Genomic DNA, 17,605 nt, shown 5'->3' with positions numbered 1-17,605 from the left:
TATCAAATCAATAGTGGAATATGATGGGACTTAAAAAGTTGGACAACATTTATCAGATCAATTATTTAAGTTAGTGGCGCTTCACTTTGTTGTTTTGTCTTTCTAGTTGACTTGCAAGTAATCGAAGCAAGTCGGTTTAATTAATTTTATTGTTAGGAATTGTATCCTTTTATACATTCAGTTTGAAAGTGACATTTTGAATTGTGAGGAAAGAGGCATGCTTTGGCCTATTTAAACCATCCAACTTGAGACTATGGAGTATTCCACAAACATATATCTCTTCCACTCATCAATAGAGAAAGCATGATTTCTGATAAAGGAATTCCAATCAAATTTCTTCTTTTTGTTCTACTTTGTGTCTATGTTTCAGGAGATGATGCAGAAGTGAGATGCATTGCGAGGGAGAGAGAAGCTCTTCTGAGCTTCAAGAAAACCCTCATCGGTGATGATGGTATTCTCTCGTCATGGCGAAATGATGAATGCTGCGAATGGTATGGTGTTGTGTGCAGCAACACTACTCGCCATGTCATCGCCCTCCAACTTAATACTTGTGATTTGGAAGGTGTATTGCAAGGTAAGGTTGGTTCTTCCTTGCTTGAGTTGCATCATTTAAACTATCTTGATCTCAGTTGCAATGATTTTGGAGGCAATCCAATACCGGAATTCATTGGTTCCATGAAACAATTACAGCGCTTGTATCTCAAGGGTTCTCACTTTTCTGGTATCATTCCTCCTCAGATAGGTAACCTTACTAATCTACGCTCACTTAGTCTCTCATATAACTCTTTGACCACTGAGAATCTCGATTGGCTTTCAAGTCTCTCTTTGTTGTCTTTTCTTGGTTTGAGTCAAATCAACTTGAGTCATACAAACTGGCTGCAACATATCCTAAGGCTTCATTCCCTAAGTGAATTGTACTTGAATTCTTGTAACTTGAAGGATACTAAACCTTTTCTTAATTCTTCTTCCAAATCTCATCTTTCTATCCTTGTTGTGTCTGATAATAACCTCACTTCTTCCTCGTTCGATTGGTTATCCAACTTAAACACAAGTCTAGTGGAAATAGACCTGTCACACAATGCTTTTTTAGGCCCGATTCCTAATGCACTAATAGAGAGTTTGGTTCTTATTGAGCATCTTGATCTTTCTAGTAACATGCTTCAAGGTCAAGTCCCAAAATCTTTGTCCAATCTCAGTCGTCTGCGCGTCTTAGTTCTTTATGAAAATGACTTAGGAGGAGAACTTGATGAGCTGTTTGGAAATATATCCGCCAAAGGAATGTTGGAATCACTCCAAATTCTGGATTTGGCTGATAATAAACTCAATGGTTCAGTGCCAGACCTGAGAGCATTTTCTGGATTGACAGAAGTGTACTTTGGGGGAAACAACTTCACAGGCTCCATGCCTCTAAGTATTGGTCAACTCTCGAAGCTGGAGGTTCTAGATCTTTCTAGTAATTCTTTGCAAGGCGTAGTCTCTGAATCCCACTTCACCAAGCTTGATAAATTGAAGATACTAGATTTATCCTTGAATTCATTGATCTTGTATGTTGCCCCCGATTGGAGTCCTCCTTTTCAGTTGAAGCATATATTTTTAGCAGAATGCAATGTGGGCCCATCTTTCCCAAAATGGATCCAAACTCAGGAGAATTTGTCTAGCCTTTATCTCTCCGGAGGTGGCATAAGAGATGAAGCCCCAACATGGTTGTGGACTATATCCCCTTCATTAGAGGCCTTATTTCTTTCTTACAATCAAATTACTGGATCTGTTCCTAATCTCTCATCCACTTCCATCAGAACCTTAGATCTTAGTAACAATAGTTTCTCAGGTCCTATTCCATTATTTTCTGCCATTAATGCCAGGAATATTCAGTTGAGTGGAAATATGTTCTCTGGTTCAATTTCATCTATTTGCAAAATTCCCCAATATCGTCAGCTTCGTAGACTTTACCTCTCCAATAATAAGTTGGCAGGAGAGATTCCCAACTGTTGGGATAAAATGCCAAACTTGGACTCTTTGAATTTGGCCGACAACAGTTTTTCGGGTGAAATTCCTCGCTCTTTCGGCTCTTTGCTTCACCTCTTTGCACTACAGTTGCGTGGTAATAATTTATCTGGAGAGTTGCCTTCCACTTTGAGACTTTGCCAGCATTTGAGGTTAGTTGATGTTGGAGGGAATGCGTTAACAGGAGAGATCCCCACTTGGATTGGCGACTTGGATAACATGGCATTTCTAAACCTTCACGGGAATAAATTGCATGGCAATATTCCTCCTCAGATTTGCAATCTCACTCATATTCGAATTCTGGACTTGTCGATAAACATGTTGTCTGGAAAAATACCTGATTGCTTCAACAATTTTACTACCATGGCTCACAAGAGTACCATACAAGCTGAATGGCTTGGTTATATCTACGTGTTCCATTACAATGATAATCTTCCAAATGTGAAAATTCGACCTGTCTATGAATATTCGGCAATTCAATGGAAAGGTCAAGAATCGGAATATACTCATAATCTTCGGCTTCTCAAACTCATTGATTTTTCAAGCAATAGTTTGACCGGAAACATTCCCAAATCATTTTCCAGTATGCTTGGATTAATTTCCTTGAACCTATCAAGAAATAGTTTGACAGGAAATATAATTGGAGATATTGGTGAGATGGAGATGTTAGAATGTCTTGACCTATCACACAACCAATTTTCCGGTGAATTGCCCACAAGCCTGGCACAGTTACAGTACTTGGCTGTTCTCGACTTGTCGAACAACGACTTATTTGGTAAAATTCCAACGAGTACTCAACTTCAGAGCTTCAACGCATCTGCTTATGATGAGAATGACGGACTCTGTGGGCCCCCTCTGGCATCGTGCCCCGAAGATAGCTTGAGGCCATCCACCACTAATCCGAATGAGAAAGACGACAACAGCCTCTCTTTTATGCAAGAAGTCTGCATATCATTGGGCTTTGGTTTTATATTTGGATTTTGGGGAGTTGTTGGAACTTTCATACTGAAGAAATCATGGAGAATTGCATACTTCAATTTCTGGGATGCTGTTGGAGATTGGTTCTACGTCAGGATTGCTGTGTTTGTATCCAAATGGAGACGAAGCTGAAATACTGGTAATAAACTACATTTTACATCAATATTTTTTTACCATTCTCACTTTTCTTAAGATATATATTATCCTATCTTTATTTCTTTGTGAATAGAGGCGGACAAGCTCGTGGATACATGAAGAAATGTGGAAGAAGTGTTGCTAGTAATTAATAAATATAGTTTTGGTACCTCAATTATAGTCCTATTATGTGTTTCTTAATACTTTAATTATGTCGCTGTTCATCAAATTAAGTGTTTTACCTACTTTTTATTTTTTATTTTTATTGTTGTTTGTCATGTATTTTAAGTGATGAAGTTATATTGAATATGTTGTATGTGTGACAGTGGGTTCAAGCTGCAGGGACTGACTTGCGTAATATATATATTATCCCTCGTAGTATACATCATTCTTCGATCTGTATTTTGGAATTTCTTTGTTGATCAATAAATCTCCTCCGATTGACTCTCCCGTGGATGTAGGCGAATGCCGAACCACGTAAATTCTGTGTTTTTGTTCGATTTACTTTTGTTTAAGATCATCGCGTTGCATACAAAGATGACTATAAACCAATTTAACATTTTATTTTATTCTTCTTCGATTAGAAATTAGAAAATTCGTCATTCAATTGTTGTGAAACATCGCTTTACTATTTTGTCAATTTTCTTTAATTGTTGGGACTTGTGCGCAATTCTTACGACATTTTATCATGAAATGTCGTTATCTGGAATAATATTATTTAGAACTTAGTCACACTGCAATCTCTCCAAGAAAAAAATAAAATAAACTTATGATGAATTATCTTCAAAAAAATTATATATATTATTTGTGATATAACTTGGTCGCCTTTCACTTTCTTGAATTTCCTCTTTCAAGTTGACTTGCAAGTCGTCTAAGCACGGCCCAACAAAATAGCTAAGCAAAAAAATAGCAGCCCATTTAAGTAGTATATCGTGCGGGCCTTCGGGCTCTTCCTCAACATGCAAAGTACTCGATTGGGCCTCTTCTGGTTGAGTTTTAGTAAACGGGCTCGTTTTCATGTTGTAGAGCCATTTGATTATAAATTTTGTTTATTGAATCGAAGTATCAAAACTATACTAATTATCATTCGAACATCATGCCAAACTATGATCAAGTAATAAATATAAGGGTTATTAGCCTATAAATACCCAAACTTTTTGTACTTTCTGGTTTTGCACCTCAACTTTAAAATCTGCCTATAAATACACAAACTTTGTATTCTTTTTAATTTTGCACCTGACGAATTTTTACCTCCAAATCGTTAATGAGATGCATGACAGCCAGATTGAGAAGGAAGTTTGAAATTCATAACGAAGCAGATAAGTTTGTTGTCAATGTCGGATTTAGAACGTGTAATTATAGATTTGGGATGTCAATTCGGGTGCCATGTTAGCAACGACTTGGGGATAAAAAATCGTTGGGTGGAAAATTAGAAAGACTACAAAGTTCAGGTATTTATAGGCAGATTTTAAAGTTGAGGTGCAAAACCATAAAATGATAAAAGTTCGAGTATTTACAGGCCAATATCCCTAAATATAATTAATTGGATCTTGAATAATTAATAATTTGTTATTGTTTTGATATCATCTTTTAATTTATTTACTATAGATTATAGATGTTATAACCTCTTGTAATATTCAATTCTTTTAAGAATGTGGAATGAGTTAGATTTGTATTTAAAAATCTCTTAGATTTTGAATTATTATTATTATTATTATTATTATTATCATTATTATTATTATTATTATTATTATTATTATTATTATTATTATTATTATTATTATTATTATTATTATTATTATTATTTTCTTTTTTAGTTTATGTTGGAAACAAGCTAATTGTATGGTTTTATATTATCAAAGAATTTTCACTATTTTTTATGAAGTTAGAACATAGCCCCGATTGACTCAATCAGTTATAGACATGACATCCAATCTACTGACCACCAAGTTTAAGATATATGAAAATGTATAATTCGTATGGTTAACTTTGCTAAGATTTTGCTGGATTAGATGAAGTAATTAAATTTAAGTAAAGATTAATTTCACGAACTTTATTTAGCTTAAAGATTCCTTTGAATATTGGAAAAAACCCTGAGCTATATCTGAATATGAGACTCAGTCAAGAGTTAAAGTTCAATCAATGCAAGTGTGAAGATAAGTGTAGATACTACAATATTAATTATATTTTTGTTAACTTTACACATAGGCCTATATTGCATTTACAATGAAAATTTAGTAGCTATATTGTTTTTATTTTTTTTAATTTTAATTTTATCATTATTGTAAATTGGGTGTATGTACTTTCACCTTTTGTTTTCATAGTCTTTTTAATTTCGTTTGTAAACTTTATGGTGGTGTACATATATTTCTTCTAGAATGGATGTTTTTGTTTTTGTATACAAGGCAAACACTGCCAAATAAGCTCGATTTTAAAAGTATTGATGGGTGTTTGTGTTTTGTATACAAGGCAAACGACATAGTTTTGTTTCTGAAAATATTAGGAATGTTGTATCATTCTAAAAGTGGTGTTATGACTGGATCAATAATAGTCACTTCATTATTCAGTGATGATGTTTTACTGTAAAATGTCACTTTCCAATTTTGAGTTTTTTTCTTTAAATTGGGAGACAGTTCTAACATCAAATTAAATTATCATGAGCTATCATTGTCTGGATTTATATTTATATTAATTAATCACAGCACACTTCATCTGACTTTTCTCCTTGACTTGCAAGTCGTCTAATTTTAGGAATTGTTATCATCATGAATTAACTGTCAATTTTTGTATCTAGATTTTTAGTTAAAGAGGATGAATCATTTTTCTTGCCCCTAAGCTCTTTCACGTCGGTTTATTTAAGAAAGGAAACAAATTAAAGTCAAATAATTTGTTAATTCTTTCCCCTCTTTCACGTCGGTTTATTCAAGGAGGTAAACGTAACTCTTTCATAATTTCATTGTTAGGAATTGTTTCAGTTTGAAAGTGACAGTTCCATTGTGAGGAAAAAGAGGTATGTTTAGACCTATTTAAACCATCCAACTTGAGACTATGGAGTATCCCACAAACATATATCTCTCTCCCTTCCACACATCAATATATAGAGAAAGCATGATTTCTGATAAAGGAATATCAATCAAATTTCTTCTTTTTCTTCTAGTTTGTGTCTATGTTTCAGGAGATGATGCAGAAGTGAGATGCATTGCGAGGGAGAGAGAAGCTCTTCTGAGCTTCAAGAATGGCCTCATCGGCGATGATGGTATTCTCTCTACATGGCGAAGTGACGAATGCTGTGAATGGTATGGTGTTGAGTGCAGCAACACGACTCGCCATGTCATCGCCCTCCAACTTAATACTTGTGATTTGGAAGGTGTATTGCAAGGTAAGGTTGGTTCTTCCTTGCTTGAGTTGCATCATTTAAACTATCTTGATCTCAGTTGCAATGATTTTGGAGGCAATTCTATCCCTGAATTCATTTTTTCCATGAAACAACTACAACACTTGTATCTTTGGGATTCCAAATTCTCTGGGATTGTTCCTTCTCAGATAGGGAACCTTACCAACCTACGCTCACTTGATCTCTCATCTAACTCTTTGACGACTGAGAATCTCGATTGGCTTTCAAATCTCTCTTTGTTGTCTTTTCTTGATTTGAGTCAAATCGACTTAAGTCATACAAACTGGCTGCAACATATCCTAAGCCTTCATTCCCTAAATGAATTGTACTTGAATTCCTGTAACTTGAAGGATAGTAAACCTTTTCTTAATTCTTCTTCCAAATCTCATCTTTCTATCCTTGGTGTGTCTGATAATAACCTCACTTCTTCTTCATTCGATTGGTTATCTAACATAAGTACAAGTCTTGTGGAAATACACCTGTCACAAAATGCTTTAGGTGGCCCAATTCCTAATGCACTAATAGAGAGTTTGGTTCTTATTGAGCATCTTGATCTTTCTAGTAACATGCTTCAAGGTCAAATCCCAAAATCTTTGTCCGATCTCAGTCGTCTGCGCATCTTAGTCCTTTATGAAAATGACTTAAGAGGACCCTTTGAGGAGTTGTTTGGAAATATATCCGCCAAAGGAATTTTGGAATCACTTCAAATTCTGGATTTGGCTGATAATAAACTCAATGGTTCAGTGCCAGACTTGAGAGCATTTTCTGCATTAACAGAAGTGTACCTAGAGGGGAACAACTTCACTGGCTTCATGCCTCTAAGTATTGGCCAACTCTCCCATCTTCATGTTCTAGATCTTTCTAGTAATTCTTTGAAAGGCGTAGTCTCTGAATCGCACTTCATCAAACTCGACAAGTTGAAGATACTAGATTTATCCTTCAATTCATTGATCTTGCATGTTGCCCCTGATTGGAATCCACCTTTTCAGTTGGCTGATATTGTTTTAGCAGGATGCAATGTGGGCCCATCTTTCCCAAAATGGATCCAAACTCAGAGGGTTTTGTCACACCTTGATCTCTCTAGAGCTGGCATAAGAGATGAAGCCACAACATGGTTGTGGACTGTTTCCCCTTCATTAGATACCTTATTTCTTTCTGACAATCAAATTACTGGATCTGTTCCTAATCTTTCATCCACTTCCATCACAAACTTAGATCTTAGTAACAATAATTTCTCAGGTCCTATTCCATTATTTTGTCCCAATTCTGAAGTTGTTCAGTTGAATGGAAATATGTTCTTTGGTTCAATTTCATCTATCTGCACAATTCCCCAATATCGGCTTGAGTTCCTTGACCTCTCCAATGATAAGTTGGCAGGAGAGGTTCCCGACTGCTGGGAGAAAATGCCATACTTATCCTCTCTCAATTTGGCTGACAACAGTTTTTCGGGTGAAATTCCTCGCTCTTTCGGCTCTTTGCTTCACCTAATTGCACTACAGTTGCGTGGTAATAATTTATCTGGAGAGTTGCCTTCCACTTTGAGACTTTGCCAGGAACTGGAGTTGATTGATGTTGGAGGGAATGAGTTAACAGGAGAGATCCCCACTTGGATTGACGAGTTATTTGGCATGGTATTTCTAAACCTTCATCGGAATAAATTTCATGGCAGTATTCCTGGTCGGATTTGCAATCTCACTCGTATTCGAATTCTGGACTTGTCGATAAACAAGTTGTTTGGGAAAATACCTGATTGCTTCAACAATTTTACTGCATTGGCTCAATTGAATACCATACAAGCTCAACGATGGGTTGGTTATTACTACGTGTTCCAACACAATGGTAATCTTCCAAATAAGAAATTTCGACCTATCTATGCATATTCGGCAATTCAATGGAAAGGTCAAGAATCGGAATATAGGAAAAATCTCCCGCTTCTCAAACTCATTGATTTTTCAAGCAATAGTTTGATCGGAAACATTCCCAAATCATTTTCCAGTATGCTTGGATTAATTTCCTTGAACCTATCAAGAAATAGTTTGACAGGAAATATAATTGGAGATATTGGTGAGATGGAGATGTTAGAATGTCTTGACCTATCACACAACCAATTTTCCGGTGAATTGCCCACAAGCCTGGCACAGTTACAGTACTTGGCAGTTCTCGACTTGTCGAACAACGACTTATCTGGTAAAATTCCAACGAGTACTCAACTTCAGAGCTTCAACGCATCTGCTTATGATGAGAATGACGGACTCTGTGGGCCCCCTCTGGCATCGTGCCCCGAAGATAGCTTGAGGCCATCCACCACTAATCCGAATGAGAAAGACGACAACAGCCTCTCTTTTATGCAAGAAGTCTGCATATCATTGGGCTTTGGTTTTATATTTGGATTTTGGGGAGTTGTTGGAACTTTCATACTGAAGAAATCATGGAGAATTGCATACTTCAATTTCTGGGATGATGTTGGAGATTGGTTCTACGTCAGGATTGGTGTGTTTGTATCCAAATGGAGACGAAGCTGAAATACTGGTAATAAACTACATTTTACATCAATATTTTTTTACCATTCTCAGTTTTCTTAAGATATTATCCTATCTTTATTTCTTTGTGAACAGAGGCAGACAAGCTCGTGGATACATGAAGAAATGTGGAAGAAGTGTTGCTAGTAATTAATAAGTATAGTCCTATTATGTGTTTCTTAATACTTTAATTATGTCACTGTTCATCAAATTAAATGTGTTTCCTACTTTTTCTTTTTTATTTTTATCGTTGTTTGTCATGTATTTTAATTTTTAAGTGATGAAGTTATATTGAATATGTTGTATGTGTGACAGTGGGTTCAAGCTGCAGGGACTGACTTGCGTAGTATATATATTATCGCTCGTAGTATACATCATTCTTCGATCTGTATTTTGGAATTTCTTTGTTGATCAATAAAGAAAATTGTTGTGAAACATCGCTTTACTATTTTGTCAATTTTCTTTAATTGTTGGGACTTGGGCGCAATTCTTACGGCATTTTATCATGAAATGTCGTTATCTGGAATAATATTATTTAGAACTTAGTCACACTGCAATCTCTCCAAGAAAAAAAAAAATAAACTTATGATGAATTATCTTCAAAAAAATGCTATATTATTTGTGATATAACTTGGTCGCCTTTCACTATCTTGAATTTCCTCTTTCAAGTTGACTTGCAAGTCGTCGAAGCACGGCCCAACAAAATAGCTAAGCAAAAAAATAGCAGCCCATTTAAGTAGTATATCGTGCGGGCCTTCGGGCTCTTCCTCAACATGCACAGTACTTCGATTGGGCCTCTTCTGGTTGAATCCAAGACTTATTCTTTTTTTTTAATACAAATTTTTGTTATCCTTTTACGAAAATATAATTAATAAAGTTAAATTTTATTAAATTACACGACCAGATCAAACCAGCCCAATCCACTCATAGAGAGCTTTACAGAAATGGCTTAGAAATTAGTCAAGTTTTGGATTAGATATTGACTCACGATATCATTCTCATCTCTCACACTAATTTCTTTTATTAGTTTCGCTGACCAAGATTTTGACTCAAGTAGATCAGACCTCTACTTATTATTCTTTATGAAACAATAAATATGTATTGCAAATAAAACAATTTATTGGATGTTTAAATAGAAAAGAAGCACATTTTGTTGACGTCATCAATATAAAGGTTATTTCATTAAAAACTATTCATCTAATTTGGCTGTGAATTTTATGGTTGATCGTGTCTTTGCAGCTATGGCTTCCTAAGGAGGAATGGGTTCCCATCAATCCTCTTTTGGTATGTTTTGCGTGATGCCGTCGTTTTTCAATTGAGATAATGTAGCGATCGATCACCCGAATTTGCAGTGTTTACATGATTTTTAAAACGTTGCAATCATAACCTCGTTTCATTGGTTTATCGGCGATATTTTAGAGTATGCATTGGACAACCTTTGCTAGAAAAAATTTGGGAGGTTGTAATTGCAAAAAAACTTAAAAGATGGTGGTGTCGTTGCAACGTTTTTAAACGTCACACGAAATTTGATAATGGTAAACGTTGTGTTATTTCCGACAATTAATCCTTTACTTTATTTGTTTATTTTCTCAACATATTTTCTGCATTTCTTGAAAATAGGTAGGTTTTGGGCAGACCGTGTGCACTCCGCTTAGACCGCGTTGTGGCATATGTGCAGTGAGTGGGTTTTGCCCGTCGGCCTTCAAAGAGGCACCTAGCCCGTCGTCCACACCAAAGAAAAAATGAGCCGAGCATTCGTAGATTGTTTGCACAAAGCATGTAGAATTTTGATGTATAACTCATTGTTTTGTTAAGGCTCTCTTGCAATTGTATGTTGTGAGGGTGAAGGTAATGTAGAGTTTCTAACCCTAGTAAATATAGCCTTTAGATTTTAATTATTTTACTTGTAAGGCTACCATGAATTTCTCAAATGTGTTTGAATATGTATGATGATTGCGGCTGGCCTAGTTGGCAATTTTAAAATATTTTGGACATCACAATAGTATTGTTTATTTTTTTAAACTAGCAATACGCACGTGCAAAATACGTGTATATATATATATATATTTTTGGGTTAAATTTGAAAAATGTATATGAGATATTGATCCTACTGTATGCTTATTTAGTTTATTTTTGGTTTGTATGAACGAACAGATCAACATAATTAATGAACAGACGTATTTAGTAAAAATAAAGAAAAACTCGCCGCCATTAACATTCGAATTTGGGGCAAAATGTTGTTTATGTGGTACATTGATTTGTTCATCAAAATTATAGATCTGTTCGTTTTTGTTTCACGAATATTCTATTTTCTAAATATTTAACATTCTCTGTTGAACCTTTCTCTATTATCTATATTATTAGTGATTATAATTTAGTCTATATTTTTAGTGTTTTATGTCCCGAATTTTCAGCATTTTCCATAAACTATCATGAACTTTCATTTTCTCCTAAAAAGTCCCGAACTTCCATTTTTTTTCATAAAGTGTCCTGCAATACAAAATTTGGTGACGGAAAGATAACTTATCTCGCGTGGATGAAATATTTTGAAAATCTTCATTGTTGAAAAACCATATTAGGAACCACCATTGGTGAAAAATGTTGAAAGTTTGAGATTTTTTTTATTATATTTCCATTACCAAATTTTGTATAGCGGGACATTTTATGGAAAAAGTTGAAAGTTTGAGACTTTTTAGGAGAAAATGAAAGTTCGGGACATTTTATAGAAAATGCTAAAATTTTGGGACATAAAACACTATTAACCCTTGATTTTTGATGCAATGTTTACGGCAAATTGAATTATCTTCAAACAGTTTCTATATACTATATTGTTTGCGATTATGACTTGGTCACACTTCACTTCACTAGTTTGTTCTATATAAGTAGGAAAATTATCAGGTCATCTAAAACCACATGAATTTCTACATTAACTTATCATGAATTATCTTCAAACAATTTCTATATTATTTTTTGCGATGATACCTTAGCCACGCTTCACTTTCTTGTTTTGTCTTTCAAGTTGACTTGCAAGTAATCCAAGCAAGTCATTGAGTTTGAAAGTGACATTTTGCAATGTGAGGGAAAGAGGTGATTTTTGATAAAGGAATATCAATCAAATTTCTTCTTTTTCTTCTACTTTGTGTCTCTGTTTCAAGAGAAGTGAGATGCACGAGGACATTTTATGAAAAATCATATTAGGAACCACCATTGGTGAAAAATATTGAAAGTTCGGGATTTTTTTTTATCATATTTCCATTACCGAATTTTGTATAGCGGGACATTTTATGGAAAAAATTGAAAGTTCGGGACTTTTTAAGAGAAAATGAAAGTTCGGGACATTTTATAGAAAATGCTAAAAGTTCGGGACATAAAACACTATTAACCCTTGATTTTTGACGCAATGTTTACGGCAAATTGAGTTATCTTCAAACAGTTTCTATATACTATATTGTTTGCGATTATGGTCACACTTCACTTCACTAGTTTGTTTCTATGTTGGAAAATTATCACCCCAATTTCTACGTTAACTTATCATGAATTATCTTCAAACAATTTCTATATTATTTGCGATTATAACTTAGTCACGCTTCACTTTCTTGTTTTGTCTTTCAAGTCGACTTGCAAGTAATCGAAGCAAGTCTGTTTAATTTCATTGTTAGGAAAGGGAGGGAAGAGGTATGCTTTGGCCTATTTAAACCATCCAACTTGAGACTATGGAGTATCCCACAAACATATATCTCTTCCACTCATCAATAGAGGAACCATGATTTCTAATAAAGGAATTCCAATCAAATTTCTTCTTCTTGTTCTAGTTTGTGTCTTTGTTTCAGGAGATGATGCAGAAGTGAGATGCATTGCGAGGGAGAGAGAAGCTCTTCTGAGCTTCAAGAATGGCCTCATCGGCGATGATGGTTTTCTCTCATCATGGCGAAGTGACGAATGCTGTGAATGGTATGGTGTTGAGTGCAGCAACACGACTCGCCATGTCATCGCCCTCCAACTTAATGCTTGTCATTATTATGGTGGATTGCAAGGTAAGGTTGGTTCTTCCTTGCTTGAGTTGCATCATTTAAACAATCTTGATCTCAGTTGCAATGATTTTGGAGGCTATTCGATCCCAGAATTCATTGGTTCCATGAAACAATTACAACACTTGTTTCTCAAGGATTCTCACTTTTCTGGGATCATTCCTCCTCAGATAGGCAACCTTACTAACCTGCGCTCACTTGATCTCTCATCTAACCCTTTGACGACTGAGAATCTCGATCGGCTTTCGAATCTCTCTTTGTTATCTTCTCTTGATTTGAGTGAAATTGACTTAAGTGAAACCAACTGGCTGCAGCATATCTCAAGTCTTCATTCCCTAAATGAATTGCACTTGAAATCTTGTGGCCTCAAGGGGACTCTTCCTTCTCAGATAGGTAACCTTACCAACCTACGCTCACTTGATCTCTCATCTAACCCTTTGAAGACTGAGAATCTCGATTGGCTTTCGAATCTCTCTTTGTTATCTTCTCTTGATTTGAGTGAAATTGACTTAAGTCACACCAACTGGCTGCAGCATATCTCAAGTCTTCATTCCCTAAATGAATTGCACTTGAAAAACTGTAGCTTGAAGGATAATAAACCTTCTTCTAATTCTTCTTCCACATCTCTTCTTTCCATCCTTGATCTGTCATTTAATAACCTCACTTCTTCCTCACTCGATTGGTTATCTAACTTAAACACAAGTCTAGTGGAAATAAACCTGTCAGGCAATGCTTTTGGTGGCCTGATTCCTAATGCACTAATAGAGAGTTTGGTTCTTATTGAGCATCTTGATCTTTCCAATAACATGCTTCAAGGTCAAATCCCAAAATCTTTGTCCAATCTCAGTCGTCTGCGCGTCTTAGTCCTTTATGAAAATGAGTTAAGAGGACACTTTGAGGAGTTATTTGGAAATATATCTGCCAAAGGAATATTGGAATCACTCCAAATTCTGGATTTGGCTGATAATAAACTCAATGGTTCAGTGCCAGACTTGAGAGCATTTTCTGCATTGACAGAAGTGTACTTTGGGGGAAACAACTTCACAGGCTCCATTCCTCAAAGTATTGGCCAACTCTCCGAGCTTCAAGTTCTAGATCTTTCTAATAATTCTTTCAAAGGCGTAGTCTCTGAATCGCACTTCATCAAGCTCGACAAGTTGAAGATACTAGATTTATCTTTCAATTCAGTGATCTTGAATGTTGCCCCCGATTGGAGTCCTCCTTTTCAGTTGAAGCATATATTTTTAGCAGAATGCAATGTGGGCCCATCTTTCCCAAAATGGATCCAGACTCAGAGGAATTTGTTAGACCTTGATCTCTCTAGAGGTGGCATAAGAGATGAAGCCCCAACATGGTTGTGGACTATATCTCCTTCATTATACTCCTTATTTCTTTCTGACAATCTAATTACTGGATCTGTTCCTAATCTTTCATCCACTTCCATCACAAACTTAGATCTTAGTAACAATAGTTTCTCAGGTCCTATTCCATTATTTTATGCCAATGCTCGTCTTATTAAGTTGAATGGAAATATGTTTTCTGGTTCAATTTCAAGTATTTGCACAATTCCCCAATATCTTCAGCTTCTTAGCCTTTACCTCTCCAATAATAAGTTGGCAGGAGAGATTGCCAACTGTTGGGATAAAATGCCAAACTTGGACACTTTGAATTTGGCCGACAACAATTTTTCGGGTGAAATTCCTTTGTCTTTGGGCTCTAATTTGCTTGAGCTCAATGCACTGCAATTGCGTGGTAATAATTTATCTGGAGAGTTGCCTTCCACTTTGAGACTTTGCCAGAAATTGAGGTTACTTGATGTCGGAGGGAATGAGTTAAGAGGAGAGATCCCCACTTGGATTGGCGACTTGTATAACATGCAATTTCTAAACCTTCACGGGAATAAATTGCATCGTAGTATTCCTCCTCAGATTTGCAATCTCACTCGTATTCGAATTCTGGACTTGTCGATGAACTACTTATCCGGAAAAATACCTGATTGCTTCAACAATTTTACTACGTTGGCTCAAAAGAATACCATACTAGTTAATGTATGGTTTGGTTTTCATTACGGGTTCCAGTACAATGGTAATCTTCCAAATAAGAAAATTCAATCTATCTATGAATATTCGGCAATTCAATGGAAAGGTCAAGAATCGGAATATACGCATAATCTTCGGCTTCTCAAACTCATTGATTTTTCAAGCAATAGTTTGACCGGAAACATTCCCAAATCATTTTCCAGTATGCTTGGATTAATTTCCTTGAACCTATCAAGAAATAGTTTGACAGGAAATATAATTCGAGATATTGGTGAGATGGAAATGTTAGAATGTCTTGATCTATCACACAACCAATTTTCCGGTGAATTACCCACAAGCTTGGCACAATTACAGTTCTTGGCCGCTCTCGACTTGTCGAACAACGACTTATTTGGTAAAATTCCAACGAGTACTCAACTTCAGAGCTTCAACGCATCTGCTTATGCCGAGAATGGCGGACTCTGTGGGCCCCCTCTGGCATCGTGCCCCGAAGATAGCTTGAGGCCATCCACCACTAATCCGAATGAGAAAGACCACAACAGCCCCTCTTTTATGCAAGAAGTCTGCATATCATTGGGCTTTGGTTTTATATTTGGATTTTGGGGAGTTGTTGGAACTTTCATACTGAAGAAATCATGGAGAATTGCATACTTCAATTTCTGGGATGCTGTTGGAGATTGGTTCTACGTCAGGATTGCTGTGTTTGTATCCAAATGGAGACGAAGCTGAAATACCGGTAATAAACTACATTTTACATCAATATTTTTTTACCATTCTCACTTTTCTTAAGATATATATTATCCTATCTTTATTTCTTAATGAATAGAGGCGGACAAGCTCGTGGATACATGAAGAAATGTGGAAGAAGTGTTGCTAGTAATTAATAAATATAGTCCTATTATGTGTTTCTTAATACTTTAATTATGTCGCTGTTCATCAAATTAAGTGTTTAATTTACCTACTTTTTATTTTTTATTTTTATTGTTGTTTGTCATGTATTTTAAGTGATGAAGTTATATTGAATATGTTGTATGTGTGACAGTGGGTTCAAGCTGCAGGGACTGACTTGCGTAGTATATATATTATCGCTCGTAGTATACATCATTCTTCGATCTGTATTTTGGAATTTCTTTGTTGATCAATAAATCTCCTCCGATTGACTCTCCTGTGGATGTAGGCGAAAGCCGAACCACGTAAATTCTGTGTTCTTGTTTGATTTACTTTCGTTTATCATTACCGCGTCGCATACAAAGAAGACTATATAACCAATTTAACATTTTATTTTATTCTTCTTCGATTAGAAAAAAAAAAAAAAAAACTCTTTGACTCTTTCTCGTTAACATATTAGAAAATTCGTCATTTAATTGTTGTGAAACATGGCTTTACTATTTTGTCAATTTTCTTTAATTGTTGGGACTTGGGCGCAATACTTACGGCATTTTATCATGAAATGTCGTTATCTGGAATAATATTATTTAGAACTTAGTCGCACTATAATCTCTCCAAGAAAAAAATAAAAATAAACTTATGATGAATTATCTTCAAAAAAAATTTATATTATTTGTGATATAACTTGGTCGCCTTTCACTTTCTTGAATTTCCTCTTTCAAGTTGACTTGCAAGTCGTCTAAGCACGGCCCAACAAAATAGCTAAGCAAAAAAATAGCAGCCCGTTTAAGTAGTATATCGTGTGGGCCTTCGGGCTCTTCCTCAACATGCACAGTACTAGATTGGGCCTCTTCTGGTTGAGTTTTAGTAAACGGGCTCGTTTTCATGTTGTAGAGCCATTTGCCTTGTTCAGAAATGTAGCATTTCTTATTCTTGCCTTTTCTACTGCCATTGCTAATGCTACCGCAGAGTCATAAGCCCAGAGTCCAAAGATATTCAAATCCAGGTCATGATTTTTTTGGTTTTGGTGGTGAAGCTCTTTCTTGTATTCGATTGTGAAGTTGTCAAGCTCTTCCCATTTCGGAATATGAGGTTTTACACCTATCTTCTTCCATAACTGAAAGATCAATTGAAGCTAACTCGTTTGTCATGCCATCAGTGATGATCCACGAGTAATCTTCGCTCATCATTCCCAGTTTAGCTTTGGTGAATAGGCGAGAACCACGACCAGTCAGCATGTGGACAATGAAAATTCTAGTTTGCATTGTCATAAGCTCTGCAACAATCTCATCATCTGTTGCTGATGATGGGATGGCACTCCTGTAAGGTATGCGCACATTTACTTGTTCATCGAGGACAATGGACCTATTATCGCTTTGATCATCTAGAGCTGCATTTCATAATTTCATTGCAAGAAAATTATGTCAGATTACAAATTTCCACATTACATTAGGCAAAGGTATGAAAACAATACACATTAATTTGTTCTTCTCTTTGATCATTAGCCATCCAGTGGCAATTTTTGTTTTTTATCATACAAGTCTGATTATCGCAGCTACATATATATATGTGCAATCGTGTAGCAAACATGTGTCAATTAACATGAAAAGAGTAACAGCT

The 17,605-nt window shown here is 35.7% G+C and overlaps 3 protein-coding genes and 1 long non-coding RNA gene across 5 annotated transcripts; all 4 read left to right on the top strand.

The window, feature by feature from the left end:
- Window positions 1-229: 229 nt before the first annotated feature.
- On the top strand, window positions 230-3,565 carry LOC131009484 (receptor-like protein EIX1). The gene is made up of 2 exons (XM_057936829.1): window positions 230-3,121; window positions 3,212-3,565. Exon 1 carries the CDS (start codon window positions 304-306, stop codon window positions 3,112-3,114), a length of 2,811 nt encoding a protein of 936 aa, XP_057792812.1. The 5' UTR covers window positions 230-303; the 3' UTR covers window positions 3,115-3,121; window positions 3,212-3,565.
- Window positions 3,566-5,384: 1,819 nt separating this feature from the next.
- Window positions 5,385-9,407, top strand: LOC131009485 (receptor-like protein EIX2). Of its 2 annotated transcripts, XM_057936831.1 has the most exons (3): window positions 5,386-6,496; window positions 7,889-9,040; window positions 9,127-9,407. In XM_057936831.1, exons 1-2 carry the CDS (start codon window positions 6,166-6,168, stop codon window positions 9,031-9,033), a joined length of 1,476 nt encoding a protein of 491 aa, XP_057792814.1. In that variant the 5' UTR covers window positions 5,386-6,165; the 3' UTR covers window positions 9,034-9,040; window positions 9,127-9,407. The 2 variants fall into 2 exon arrangements, with proteins under 2 accessions (XP_057792813.1, XP_057792814.1); XM_057936830.1 differs by having other exon boundaries at window positions 5,385-6,496; window positions 7,889-9,407.
- An 852-nt stretch (window positions 9,408-10,259) lies between these two features.
- On the top strand, window positions 10,260-11,052 carry LOC131009489 (uncharacterized). Its single transcript, XR_009096444.1, has 2 exons — window positions 10,260-10,314; window positions 10,651-11,052. It is a non-coding gene; the product is annotated as an uncharacterized LOC131009489 (long non-coding RNA).
- A 1,504-nt stretch (window positions 11,053-12,556) lies between these two features.
- Window positions 12,557-16,261, top strand: LOC131009482 (receptor-like protein EIX2). The gene is made up of 2 exons (XM_057936827.1): window positions 12,557-15,833; window positions 15,926-16,261. The coding sequence occupies exon 1, from the start codon at window positions 12,794-12,796 to the stop codon at window positions 15,824-15,826; it is 3,033 nt and encodes a 1,010-aa protein (XP_057792810.1). The 5' UTR covers window positions 12,557-12,793; the 3' UTR covers window positions 15,827-15,833; window positions 15,926-16,261.
- Window positions 16,262-17,605: the final 1,344 nt, after the last annotated feature.

The sequence above is a fragment of the Salvia miltiorrhiza genome, chromosome 2, assembly GCF_028751815.1.
Source record: "Salvia miltiorrhiza cultivar Shanhuang (shh) chromosome 2, IMPLAD_Smil_shh, whole genome shotgun sequence".
Taxonomy (NCBI): domain Eukaryota; kingdom Viridiplantae; phylum Streptophyta; class Magnoliopsida; order Lamiales; family Lamiaceae; genus Salvia; species Salvia miltiorrhiza.
The sequence above is the reverse complement of the archived record's forward strand: the minus strand, read 5'-3'. Positions and strand labels throughout refer to the sequence as shown.

Bases quoted from the DNA above. Each gene is read 5' to 3' on its own strand.
- LOC131009484 (XM_057936829.1), top strand. From the start codon at position 304: ATGATTTCTGATAAAGGAATTCCAATCAAATTTCTTCTTTTTGTTCTA.
- LOC131009485 (XM_057936830.1), top strand. From the start codon at position 6,166: ATGGAGTATCCCACAAACATATATCTCTCTCCCTTCCACACATCAATA. The intron at 6,497-7,888 runs GTAAGGTTGGTT...ATAAGTTGGCAG, and splicing joins TTTGGAAGGTGTATTGCAAG to GAGAGGTTCCCGACTGCTGG.
- LOC131009482 (XM_057936827.1), top strand. From the start codon at position 12,794: ATGATTTCTAATAAAGGAATTCCAATCAAATTTCTTCTTCTTGTTCTA.